Below are 14221 nucleotides of genomic sequence, written 5' to 3' on the forward strand. Positions count from 1 at the left end.
AAATATACCCAAGCAGTGCTAGTATGGCATGAGATTCTAGCTTTGGTGGAGTTCAGAGACAACCAAAGCTCATTTTTTCATCTGGACATCTGAAGTCTCTGCCCTTTCCTTTCCCCCCACACTGAGTAGGACCTGAACACCTTGGTTGAAACCCCAGCAGAAGGGCAGCCCACGATGACAAATCTCACCGACCTGCGAGGTGGGGAGGAGCAGGTTTCACTCCAGCACTTCTTACAAGTTTAAAACCAAAACTTCTCACTCTTTGACTCCATCAGTAATAAGGCAATGTCTTACCTTAAAGCATCAGTGACCTTTCAAAGGAACCAGGACATTTGAGTGAGAGCTGAAGTAGGTTAAGAAGGGGCATGTCCCCTTCTGTCAGTTCTGGTAATCGAGGACAGAGGAGTACAGTGACATCCATGTAGTAACATCTTAAACTGGGGCTGCCAAATTTACCAGAGCCAATTTATCAGTGCTCTTACTCAGCCGGAATGTACCCACATGAAAAGAAATAGGTGTGATGTTTTATCATAATAGTTAAGTTGTTTGGACTGCAATTTTGAAATCAGTTAAGGCAAATCATCCAAGTTCTTGGCAGCATATGCAGCTGTTTACAATTTCTCATAAGATTTTGAGAAAACCTAGACTGCAGCTTCAGAGCATGAATATGGATCCATGCATGTGAAGCTCTTGTGTTCTCACTGGGAGTATAAGCACACAATTAAATGAAAATATTTAAATTTACTAACTGCAGTGCTGAGAGAGTAATGGAAGTCTTGGTTTGCAATCTAAGAAGATCCACTTTCATGCCAAACACACATGAATTAAACTTGCCTCATACATTTCCCTGAGAGGACTGAAGACTGAAAAGAAATCTGCTTCATTAAACTCAAGAGAGTAAACTCAGAGACCGAACCCTTGGTTACTAATTGAATGACATCAGAAAGCAGTCATCAGCTGTATTCTGCCAATTTCCTAGACACTGGAGAGTTTTGGTAAGCATTGAATTAAATGATCTGTCATCAACTCAATATTAATCTCTCAGTATTTCATTACACAATCTTAAACAGGGCCTTCTGGAGGGCATGAATTATTGGCAATGGGAGACAGTAATTACAAAGTGAGGTATAGTGTAGAAAACGTGACAAGTGAGTTAAAACAGTGTCTGGGGACCATTTAATATTGTGTTGGCAAACAGAACATGTTATAAAACCATTTTAGAGAGAACAGATATAATGCAGGAATTTAGCTGCTAAACTTCAAAAAGGAACCCTGCAGGAAATTATGTTTTTAATTTCTCACATTAAGGCATAACATTTCAGGCTATGCTCCTTTAACAGGGCAGTAGATTCTGCCTATAAAGACCACCATGTGGATGTGCCGACTTTCCTGAATGTGCTGCAGGACCAGACACATTTTTTAAACATGCAGTAATCCCTGTACATGAGATGCCATGTTCCATGGTCTGCCTTTTGGATGCTGTGTGGCTGATGACAATCTTCCTGAACTCAGTGGTGAAGGGGCTCCAAGAGCAGGGTTAAACTGAGGAAATATGCACTATGCATGTCCATAACGTGACGCAATTCTGTTGTAGTTAAGAAAATATTTCCGTAAAGTAAAAACAAAATCACACTGAATTATTACAGTTGAAATATCCCATCCTGAGCCAAGCATGAACAGATACTATGTATTGTGAAGGGATAGTAAGAAAAACTAAAAGCAAAGTATACAGGGGATCAGCTGTCACAAGGCAGGCCATGTGGCTGGTAAGAAGATAAGTGGTTTTGGAAAGCATCACTGAATTATTAGGAAGCCTCAACCCATGAAACACAGAACCGACCATTTTGGGCCACATGATACAGCCTGATGTTCCCACAGCCGTCATTATTGCATGACAAAGCATGAGTAATAGCTGAGGAGTTTTGTTCAAGTGTATCAGTGCATGGAAAGACCAGGAAAGTACTTGAACATTTCCCTGAATTGGGTACTCATTGCAACAAACAAATCCTCTGCCTTGAAGAACTTATATTCTTAGCAGTTAAAATGGGCAAATGGCCCCGGAAAGAGATGCATTTAACCTCATGAATGACCAACAGCAGTGTACTTTGCAAAGCATGATAGACCTGAATGAAGAACATTTCTTCATTAAACAGCGTTTTGCAAATATATAGCACAATGGAAAAAAAAAGATTTTGTTGTTATTATTATTGATATTATTATTATTGTTATTATTATTGTTATTATTGAAATGTGAATGTTTCTAAGCAAGAAGTAGAGACTGCATATTGACTTGGGATAGATTATTGCATTCTGACTGTTATTTTTAATATGCATTCAGTAACTGAATTGCTGGTCTTGAAACACTACTGTATACAAGTATGTAGACTGTGCAATTGGATTTTTATGCAACAATTTAATATCCCTGTGTTATTATTTGTAATAGTATATTCTTCAAATTTGTGAGAGCAACCAAGAAAATGACAGCTAAGACTCTGTCTGTATGCATCTGATGTCATATATTGCGATAAAAGTGAAATTGAAAACACATAATCAATTTTTTTGAATGTATATAAGTGGTACTTAAAAAGTAAAATAACTTCATTTTCCCCAGCCACTATAAAAGGTATATCTTGCATTCAAAGTAATTATCTACAATTGTATGTTGAATCTTGAATTTGTAGTTGGAAATGTAAAGAAAATAAATGGAAACAAATAATGATGGCAAACCAATTAGTGAAATCTGTAGGAATTGCTTTTCATCATAATTAAGTAGTATTTTGTAAAATATAGAATTATAGAATCACAGAATGTATTGGGTTGAAAGGGACCTTTAAAGATCATCTGCTCCAACCCCCCCTGCAGTAAGCAGGGACAATGTTACTGGAGCAGGTTGCTCAGAGCACCATCAAGCCTGACCTTGAATATCTCCAGGGATGGGGCTTCCACCACTACTAATTTATGGGGAAAATGTTTTGATCACATAGTTGCTTAATGTTCAAACCAACGCAGGTTCCCTCAGTGTTTCATTCACTGGAAAAAGGGACTTCTCTTCTTATATAAAAAATATATAAGCTGTTGTCATTAATTTCCTCACTTATATGGTCAAAATGTCTCTTTCCAATTTGATGGCTCTTGGCCATTAATCAAGTCCTTAAACACAGCTGATGGATCACCTACTCCTAGAAAGGTATGAGCAAGTGTGTGTAACCTCTCAGTGCACTGATAGAATAGGTCTTGAGTCCATGCTGGAACTTAGCAAATGAATGGGATGACCAGAATTTACAAGGGAAATTTCTAGCCTATGTACTATTGTCATTTACAGTAAAAAAGAAAGAAAAAATCATCTCTAGAGACTATTTACCTCGCAACCCAATAGTGGACTTGGAAATTACTGTACCCTAAAACAGCTCTGATAAGCAAAGATGAAACTCAAATAGCTAAAAGGGAACTAACAGATCTCTTGCTTAGTATCAAATCCTGTTTTAAAACCTTCTGCTCTTAAAGACATCCTGTTTATATATTTAATCAATGAACTGGATGTAAGAGAAACAAAAGTTGCCTACAATCCTCTATAAAATGCATATTAGCAAAGTTGGAGTAACTCAGCTTTTAAAATAAACCACTAAATAGTTTGGGAAATTCCCCAAATTCCTCTTAGATTTTGTTTCTGTTTCCCTGTGAACAATTTTCTGATTTTTCTGGGAACTTACTATGGTTCAATGGTAGGCATTTAGAAAAAAAAAATCCCTTTCTTTTCTGCTTTTTCCTTACCTGGATGTTATCAAATATTTCAATTTGATAAGAGACTGTGCCGCCAACAAAATCGTACACCTGCATTAGCTCTCCCTGTCAAAATGAGCTTCTGGAAAACTATGAGATCCATGGACCTCAGGGAGTTGCTTTAAGAGTTTTTTAAGATCTTCTTGACTTTACAGATCAATTGCAAGCCTTCTTCAGAGAGAATAAGGGGGACAAGAGGAAATACTTTGGATCACCAGTATACTCAGTTGGTCTCACATCAAATAATCAAGCTTTGTTCTAAAACTAAGCAGGCTGCATGCATACATGCCTACCTACAAAATTGCTTACATACACCTTTTCTGTTGGAAGGCTATTCCTGAACACGTTTCTTCTGACAGATAGAAACTTCTTCACATACATAGCTGAAAAATATGTACAAATAATACTTATTTATTCTTCTACTAACATTGCTTCTTATCTACAATAACTCTTACCCTTGCATTATCTTTACTCTGCTGTAATTAAATAAACAGGGATCCTACCACTTCTCAGATTTTATTTGTCTAAAAAGAAGTCTTAGAGAAAGAAATTCCTCATTCCCTTAACCTTCCTAGTAGCCCTTCCATGTACCTGTACTAGTTTCGGTTCATCTTTTTTATCACTGTTGAACAGAAATGTATGCAGAACTCCAGATGAGGTTTTGCCAGGCCCTTACATAATTACATTGAAATTTCTCTCTTTAAGAACACAAATAAAGAAACAGCCCTGTTACTACGCATCGGAGTTCCTATTTAACTTCCTTTTTGCCCCACTGCATTGATGCCTCAGCCTTTGCTGACTAATATGCCTTTGCTTGATCATTCCACTTTTATTTCTAACTGCTGAGTCTCCATCCTGTCACAGAAATTCGTGTTAATAGTTCTTCAAGTTTATGACTGTATACTTTGCATCACGATAGGGTGCTAGATAATCTCATCTAGGTTCCCTTTGCCACAAAAGGTTGGACCAGATGACCTTCTGAGGACCCTTCCAACCTGGGCTGTTCTAGGATTCTCTGATTAATTATCAGGGCATTTCTATTCTCTTCTGCAAGGTCAGGCAGTTTCTTGTGCATGATATTTAAATCTTCTTCTGTAGTAATGGTTCTTTTGCATCCAAAGTCTTTACCAAAGATACTAAACAAGAGTGGTCTGTGATCAGCCCTTGAGAACCTTCACTTATAAACCATTCTTTAGCCTGATAGTTCCTTTTGCAAAGCAAACCATTGCCATTTTCCTTCACCTAGTTCTCTGGTTATTTTTCAATTCTTGTACTGGTTCACATCATCTCCAGCTGAAGTACTTGTGCCTTCTATAGGATTGCATCAAATATTTAAGCAAAGTCTTGTTGCTTATTCCTTATCCTCACTTATTTTATGTAAGAGAGCAAGTTAGTATTCTCGAACTTTTCTTTCCAATGTGAAGACAAACCTTAATAGTTTGCTTATCTAAGACTACTTATGACCCTTGCTTAGAATCTCAAGAGTTTTGACATTTTAGTAACAGAATAATGAAAGCATGACAAGTTCATTATGAGATAGTTAAAGGAGAAAGTTCTTCCAGATAACTGGAGACATCTATCTGGAAATGAGTTCTGAGGGGAACGGTCTGTGGTAGACTTGATTGGACAGTACCCAGATGAGTGCAACTATACTGGTAGTCTATAGAACTTACTAAACACATACAATAAAAACGCCTCTGATACAGATGTAAAACAAACACACCTATTAGAAATATCATTTTCTATGTGGCTATATGAAGAAGCTGCTTCAGGAAGAGATAAGCTGTGAAATTGATGCACAGTAGTCATTCGGTACTAACTCCTCAAATGAATGTTTTCATTCTATACCAAGATAGCCCTTTGCAGTTTAGCTTATCCACTTCTAAAGAGAACTCTAATGATTCTCTTAGAGCAGGCCAAACACATAACCAGTAAAGAACAGATTATTTGCAAGAGCTGTGCCAGCTGTTTCCACAATAGTCAAGTTCTTAAATTTGATGTCATGCTTTAAAAATTCTACAGTGGGAGAAAAAAGTCCTACTCTGTTCTTATGGATTTTTTCCATAGGAACTATCTAGGAAAAAACCTGAATGGGTACCAGAAAAGGAGCACATAACCCCAGGGATGATTGTTACTATGGTCTCCGTATTAAGAATTGCCCACTTCAATTTAGCCTGTAGCTATTCTTGAGTTAAATATTACTCAAGTTAGTAAGCGTAGTGCCATATGCCCTCTGAGGCAGCTGTAGCACTGTTAGCAATTGCAGTGAAATCAGTGTAAAACTTGTGTTTCTGCAAAGAATTAATCCAAATTCTTTCAATCCCTTATGGATGTGCACCCACACCACATGCTGTATGTACATGTAAAATGGCCAGTGACCACTTGACAGTAACCCAAGGTTTCCAAACAGAAAGCTCCTACCGTTCCATAAAGAGAATAACAGTAGTCTTTCTAACAGTAAATAAACCCACCACTTCTCCTGCTTATCAGACATACTTCCTTCCTGTGACAGGAATTATATCACTGCACTGATGGGAAGAAGAGAAAAGGGATTTTTTTTTTAATGGTTGTTTTATCTATCACTTTCACTGAGGCAGAAATTCTAGACTGATGCACAGATGGAAACCCCAAATGCCATGCAGCAAAGCATTCATCTATGGACAGGAAACAGTATGGGTTTTATAGGCTAGGGTAAAGGTTATGTCACTTTAAGTACCTTTTAAAAGACTGCACACCTTCCTTAATATTCAACTGCCAAAATTAGCCACACATCAAAGCCTTTAATAATATACAGAGTGTACCAATGAAGTTCAATTTCTGTATGCTCCTACAGACTAGCCTTGTTCCTGTAATACTGATAACATATGATGTTGTCAACAATCTACATAGGAACAGAAGGAAACAGGAAGGAGGAAAAAAGTTGCATTTCAAATAAAATGGTGAGAGAATACAATGGCTACTGCAAATACCACATGCAGATGAGATCAGCAGGTATTACAGAAGGAGCAGTAATGACAGTAAAAGGTACCATGGAAAAGAACAAAAAGTCTGTAGAATAGGCTGCTTTAAATATGTTTTTTTAAGGCGTATCTTTAGCAAGACTCTGGATGAGTATATGAAGACACTTGTAAATGTTCACAGACATCACTGTAAAACACCAGTGGGAAGAAGCAAGACTTTCTAACCTGCTCTCTTGAGGTATAATAGTTGATCTCTGTTGTACTCATACTAGCAGCTTTGGGAAACTTAACTTTGTCTTTCTGATGATTTTTTTTTACCTTTGGAGGCTAAAATTATCTTTTCAAAACACAATCAATCTAAATCTGACCCAACAACTGAAAGAAATGAATAGACAAATAGCTGAACTGGACCCAGTCTGCTCCCAGATTGAATACTTTCATCTGTAAGTTTGCACTGAGCATTTTGCTTCTTTATTAGACTCACAGAAAATACAAAAAGAAAATCCATGCTAACCAAATGTAGACAAACTGTAACCTTCATTGTGAACCTGAGAGGCAAAATCCAGCTTTTTTGGCAACTCTCATCTACATTACACATCCACATACAAGACTGCAATTCACAGTAGTCCACACATGAACCGCCATCTGAACATAGGGAAGCTCTTCCCTATATATCTGCATCTGAAACATCATGTGAATGTAAAAAAGACCACAGTCATAGGAAACAAGTCAAACTAACTAAAAGCTTTCTAAAGCTAGAATACATCAAGTGGTATTTTAACTATATACAGGTATGAAACCTTTTTTGTGATGGTGTAATACCCTGCTGCAAAAAGAGAGGTTTAGATTAGAAAAAGAAGTTACTGTTGCTTCCTTAACAAATGGGCCTTTTCCTTTCTGTTCTCCTTTCTGGTTCCCCCTTCATGTAACAATTATCCCAGGCTCCAGAACATACTTTTGGTTTTGAAACTCTGTAAATCAATATCCTTATGAACAGCTCCTGCAGAGTGCATAATCAGCCTGCATGTCTATCATTTGCTAAGGGATACATAAGCCTGTGCTTTAACAGTTCATTGTCCCTTTCAACCCATGATTCAGCTATGACATTTATTCTATAAATATATCAGAATATTTGGCTTGGAACACTCATTTTACACACTTCTTTTGCTTGAGGTTCCTAGCTGCCTTTGAACTTTAGTCACACAACATACCGTTTGTGAGAGATCCCTCAGTTAATCTATTAAACAGAAGAATGATGCATGTTTCCCTTTGGAAATAGTGCTGGGGGGAAAATAAAAAAGTGATGCAACAGATGGAGGAAGAAGCCCAAGCCCCAGCGGGTTCAAAGCCCGCTATTACTAGCGGACATGATGCACAGGCTGGAGCTACACCCTGTGGTTGTGAGAAGGGACTGTTCACAGTGGGAGCCCCTATAGAGCTTCCAGCTCTTCCAAGGAACAGCAGCATGACCTTGAATTCAGCTGTCTTCCCCTGTACACTCTGCAGAGACATTATACAGTTAATAAACCAATAAACTCCGATGCTGAAACAGCAGACTATGGCTTGCATCACAGAACAAGAATAGTGCTTACTGGTGAGGAGCGTACAATAGAACTTGGACTACCAAATGATAAGCTGGACCGAGTTTCTAGACAGATGTTTAGAAGAATAAATGTGCAAGGAGGGTAATTTTGCACAGGAACTAGATCTCTACTTCTAGAAGCAAGCATCTGTAGGACAAAATTCTTTAGAAGGATTCTGCTGGGATGGACTGTCTCGAACAAGGCTGTTCATCTTTCCTCCCATTTTTAAGGATCTGCAGGGCTCCATAGGAGTCTGTGCTTTTGCACTAGCCCTCACCTAAACAAGTTACTTTCCATTCCTGGTCTCAGCTCAGTTTCGCATACCTAGTTAAGAGATGTAATGCAGTGAGCCGAAAACAAGAAACAAACTCAGCAGATGAATGCCAAGTGAAGCTTTTATTTTCTACCTCAGCTTTTATAGCTACAGAGAAGGACCCAACTATGCAGCCAATCAGGATGTTTACATACAACAGCATTTTCCCATCCATCATTCCCATACTTTATGGCCAGGTGTTTCAAGATCGAGATATCCCGTCACACACCACGCATACCATTCAACCAGTGTTCTGGTTGAGATAACCCAGGCACACAGTGCTTTGTGTAGTTTTGAACTCCTACTTTTAGGTTGGCCCAAGGTCCTGTTATACTCAACGACAACACAGTTCAATCTTCCAAAGATTGCCTTTGTATAAATGCCAGCTGCTGTTTGTGTTCTCTTAATAATGTAATCCCAGCTTCTGCAGCGCCTTGGTTTGCAGCCTGTTGATGCTTCTTTGCAATGTAAGACATCCCCTCTCACTCTCCCTCTATCCTAAGATATAATGAATTTTCCCAGAGTGAACGTTGTTCATTTCCACTATGCTGCTCCTCCTCCATTACACCTCTGCTCTGCCTGAGCAGAGCAAACAACACAGTGGCATCGAGGCCCTGAAGGAATGTGGGTAGGAGGATGAAGATGCTTAAGATAGCTTCCTTTCTTAAGGGTGACACATAGCATTGTATCAAGGACATATTTTGAAGCATCTTGAAACTTTCATTTTCTTTAGCAAGGACTGCACAGATTTTCTTTGTGAGATTACTCTGTTTTTACAGGTCCATAAGAAACTTTGAAGACTGCATCTAGGCTGTAGATAGCTTAGGCAAATGCTGAAAATTCTGTTGGAGACAACCTAATGAAAACCTTTGAAGAAGCCAACAGCTCATGCCTGTTATCTTGAGTTTCTAGCATAAGACAATGTCACAAGAGGGCCCCTTGGACGGCAGGGTTGACTGCACTGTTTCCCCAATTCTATCTTAGCAGTGATCAGCAATGCATCATTCTACTGAAGAAGCTAAAAAAGAAAAAAAGTTTCAGGACATTTCAGATCATATTCTGCTCATAAATACGACAGTCCTGGTGAGGAGAGAAATTAATCTCCCCAAAACCCCAAATGCTAAAGTGAGAAAGTTGTCTAAGGGGTGGAGTTTTTTATTATCCAAAGGTACTCTTTGGGAAATACTGTGAGAAAACTACTCTTTGCTGAATTCCAGGCTACAGCATTCACATTTCTAGAGCCCGACTCTACCAAGAATCCGCAAAGTATATGCAGTTTTCTGTATAATCCTCACTAACATTGTCATAATTATTATTAAAAAAATAAAAAAATAAAGAATACAATGTTTTTCTTGCAAGCAGTTATCAAACATCTTCATTGTGGACTCAGAACAAAATGCTTAGCTAAACTCAATTTGTTCTATCCACAGCCATTATTTACCAGAAGCAATGTGCAGGATGAAGGATAAAGATAATTGTTAATTTCCAGTGGGTGCAATAATACAGTAAGTTTTAAAATCTTTTTTTTAAAACAATCTGTAGAACCAGCAAACTCTGTTTTGCTTTTCTTCCACACACAGCAGACAATCATCATTAGAATCTGGCCAAGCCATATTTTAGGATATAGTACACTCCAAGAACTAATGTCGGCGGGGCTGATGATTGGTGATATTAAAGAAATATAGACTGGGAAAAGTTACACATACTTCAAAAGAGAAACCAATGAAGAGGCGATAAGCAAATAATAAAACAACTGACAGGAAGATTAGCATTAGACTTTGGATTTGACCAGTAAAGAAAAAGTAAGGATGTTGTAAGGACACTGATTATTGAAGGTTGAGAACGTCATAAAGATGGAACAGCGCTTTTATTAACCAAACCTGTTTAGAGAAAAAACAAAAAATGAACAGCAGCCAGAACATTATATACATGGATGACAAGTGACAAAGGGCTACTGGCAGCGGACGTGTGGGAGAAAGGCATCTCAGCCCAAGGTCGGTACTTTTCCCTGTCTACATTCCATCGCGCGATGGTGGGCTGCACCGCACTTTGGCATTTCTGAATGCAAAACCATGGCTTGAAGATTCTACCAAATAAGAAGTCGCAGTTTGAATTGTCTTTTTTCCATACTGGTGTTTTCCTGAGATTCAGAAAACTTTAACACTTCAACATGGAGAAGAGCTGCATGGTCAAGTCCAGCCCTATTTGATGGAAGACCTGCACCATAAGTAGGCAGTTCTTCAAATCTCCCATTAATGGCACTTTCACACATCACATTTAAAGGCGATCGAGGAGAACGCTTATCTTGGCAGGCAGCTGGCGAGCGCATCAGGCCTTGGTACGGTCACAAAGTTCATGGTGCAGTGCAATAGTGGACAGATCTTTTCATGATCCTTCAACATTTCACTCAAATGTTTCATTTCATCTGTTAGCTTTCCAATTTCTCTTTTCAGGGAGGTATTTTCTTGCTCAAGACACTCATATTCCTGGAAGGAGAGGAAAAAAAAAAGCCTATTCATAGTCAAAACATTCTTTTCAGTGCTTCCACCCCGAGTATATTCGTGTCACTGTAGAAAAACAGTGTGGTTTCTGATTACAATGTGCAAAACACCAAGAAAAGAGATGCAGCCTGGCTGCTGAAACAGGGCAAGCACTTTACGATCTGTGCCCTGACCATGCTGAGATTTCTTTTGTGACCCCAAAAACCAGGAGATGCTGCTGGCCCTCAGGGTTTCCCAGCAGCCCAGGGGTGTAGGCGTAGGTGGCTGCCTCCCCATGGTGGCCTCTTTCAGCCCTGGGCCACCTCTGCTGGGAAGGGCTGAGCAGGGCATCTCTGTGCTGTCAGAGCAGAGGAAATGAAAACACCGAGTGCAGGTAGGTGCTGGGAAAACCCAGTGCCTGGCATTGCTGGTGAGGAAAAGGCAGCCCCTGCCTTGAGCCAGTGCAGGCAGAGGCCGTTTGCCCAGGGGCTGGTTGAGATGGACACCTAGCACAAGCACACTCCATACCAGCCTGGATGGGGCTTGTAGACACCTGCCCAGATGCCCAGGAACTCAAAAGCAGGAGGGGAGCTTCACACCAGCTTGTTCCCAGCCCCACTTTGTCACCAGAAGGCCTGACCACTGCCCTGGTTATTCTTGACCCAGGCTGCTTTTGAGCTAAGGCTTCTCTGGCAATGAATAAGCTGCTATTAACTGCAGGGGAGTTTTGAGATACTCTGCAGCATACATCTGTGATGGATGTGAGACTCGTGTGTCACATTTTTTTGATAACTGCATGTTTCAAGTGTCCCTGCCATCAAGACTTCTCATCCCAAAATGAAGAGAGCTAGAGGTTCAGAGCCAGCCCACGGAAAACCTGCAGGTGTCTGCACCTCGCTGCTGGCCTAGGGCTCGACACTCACCCACTCAATCTCACCTCCCTGGGAAAGCTTCAGAGCAAACTTCAAAGCCTACACGTGCCATAAAAGGGCTGTTTATCAGGCAGCAAGGAGAACCTCTCACGCAATGCTCCACTGGGCAGCCTGGCACTGCCTCTGCTGCCCTTTGCTGCAGCAGTTTGGATCCCCTTGCCATCTATCACACTCTTCCACCACCTCTCATCCACAGAGTAAAACAGGCACAGTCCTCCTAATACATTATTGTAGCCAAACTCCAGCCAATTGTCCATCCCTGACTCTGGTTCTGCTCACCTCTGGTTGATCCAAACCCCATGGGGTTGGGTTTTGGAGTGTGTTACTCTTCCATTGCTCTGTCCCATTTTCAAGGATGAAACTATCAAAATTGTTCTTGCTAAGAATGAATGCCTATTCACCCAGATCTGCGTGCACCTGGGAAAACCTGCATGCCCAAGAATGAAGATTCCCAGCACCACCAAGATACTCAAGTCCAGGAGGAACATTAGAGAGGCTGCAGGATGGCACAGTGCCCAGAAGCGATTCCACAAAAGCCAGGGGTTACTCCTGCACCTGGCTTTCTCAGGTGCTGACTCAGAGGAGATCTGGGAAAAACCAAACCCAAAACTCCCCACACTGTCCCTCTTGGCCTCTGCTGATCCTTCCACACTGAGAAAGAGAAGAGCCTCCACCAAAACTCCTGAGCTGAACAACTGACTCAGCCACAACAGCTCTGCAGCAGCAGAACTAACACTTACCCCAAGCGCCTCAGCTACACCAAAGCACTTATGTGTGAGGCAACATCCAAAACCAGAGAAAGGGGATTCCTGTCCTCCAGCATTTGCACTGGGGACCAGAGGAAACTACACTACATTGTGATATTGAGAGGTATTAAGAGTTTCTGGAAGAATCAGTTACTTTCATGTTTTTTTGGAAACACCCACTGTTATTAATCAGAGCATACATGTATAGCAGCCAACCAAACCGAGCTTGCACGCTTGGAGGTTTTGAAGTTCCTAAGAAGCCTTTGCAACTGGGTATTTCTGTCTCACACCATAGTTTTAGAATTTACTTAAGCCAGCACTGCCACTAAGCAGCATGGCCCCCTCCTCCTCCACCACCTCCTCCTTTGTAAAGCAGTAAGCATTCGTCCTCTGCCATAGCAAAGGTGACAAGCTTAACACTAATCCAGAGGCAAATGGGTCTGTTTTAGCCCAGAGGAGCCCTGGGATTCAGCTCACTGCATGGTCACAGGCACAGCAAAAGAGGGAGGGTGACAAAAGGACAGGACCACGTCTCTATCTGTCTGGCGGCATCACCGATGGCAGAGCTGCACTGTCCAATGTGAGCATCAGTGTTCGGGAGTTCCCAGAGAGGCACCCCACAGCATGCCTGTCTCTGCCTCACACCCGCAGCTCTCTGTGCTGGGTTAGTGTGAAGAGCGACCCACGCCTGCTTAAGAAGTCCCATCTATTGTCAAGTCCTGCACTTGGTACCCAAGCCGTGCCTGCAAAACATCAAGTACCCATTCACCTCATGAAGTTTATCTGCTTTCTGAGTTTGCTTCTTCCTGCTCCTCTGTGCAGCAACTCGGTTTTTTTCTCTCCTTCTGACTTTCCTGTCATCTTCTTCATGACTCTGGAAGACATAAGCCAGAAACATCTTGCTGCGTTTTCAGATGCACATGGAGACTCCCAAAGTCAGGCATATAAGGGTTATGAGCATGAGCACATAGTCCCAATTTCATAGCACCTAACCCTGGCCTCCCACAGCCCGCACGGTGTCTGTGAAGGGCTGCACATCCCCTTACCCCGTGCACAGGTGGGGCCAGAGGTGGAGGGGTGGAAGCTGCCAGAGGTGCCTGGGGAGTGCCGTGGGGCCCTGTGGGCACTCGCTCTGCTGCTGCTGAGGGAACCTGGGCACCTCCGTCACCCACAGCGAGGACCTGTGTTTCTGCTCTGCTCAACAGGCAGCATTTTCATAGAATCACAGAATCATTTGGTTGGAAGAGACCTCTAAGATCATTAACCACAGCTGTCAACCCAACACCACCATGCCCACTAAACCATCTCCTGAAGTGCCACATCTGCACGTTTTTTGAACACCTCCAGGGGTGGTGAATCAACCACTTCCTTGGGCAGCCTGTTCCAATGCTTGACCACTCTTTCAGTAAAGAAATGTTCCCTAACAT

At 41.2% G+C, this 14221-nt stretch overlaps 1 protein-coding gene across 1 annotated transcript; it reads right to left on the minus strand.

The window, feature by feature from the left end:
- Positions 1-10936: 10936 nt before the first annotated feature.
- BATF3 (basic leucine zipper transcription factor, ATF-like 3) lies at positions 10937-13668 on the minus strand (the record flags this gene model as incomplete). The annotated part of the gene is made up of 2 exons (XM_010182031.1): positions 10937-11122; positions 13564-13668. Coding segments are annotated over 2 exons (291 nt in total), but the record flags the coding sequence as incomplete, so codon positions are not given.
- Between the last annotated feature and the right edge of the window lie 553 nt (positions 13669-14221).

The sequence above is a fragment of the Mesitornis unicolor genome, unplaced genomic scaffold (genome assembly GCF_000695765.1).
Source record: "Mesitornis unicolor isolate BGI_N332 unplaced genomic scaffold, ASM69576v1 scaffold34753, whole genome shotgun sequence".
Taxonomy (NCBI): Eukaryota; Metazoa; Chordata; class Aves; order Mesitornithiformes; family Mesitornithidae; genus Mesitornis; species Mesitornis unicolor.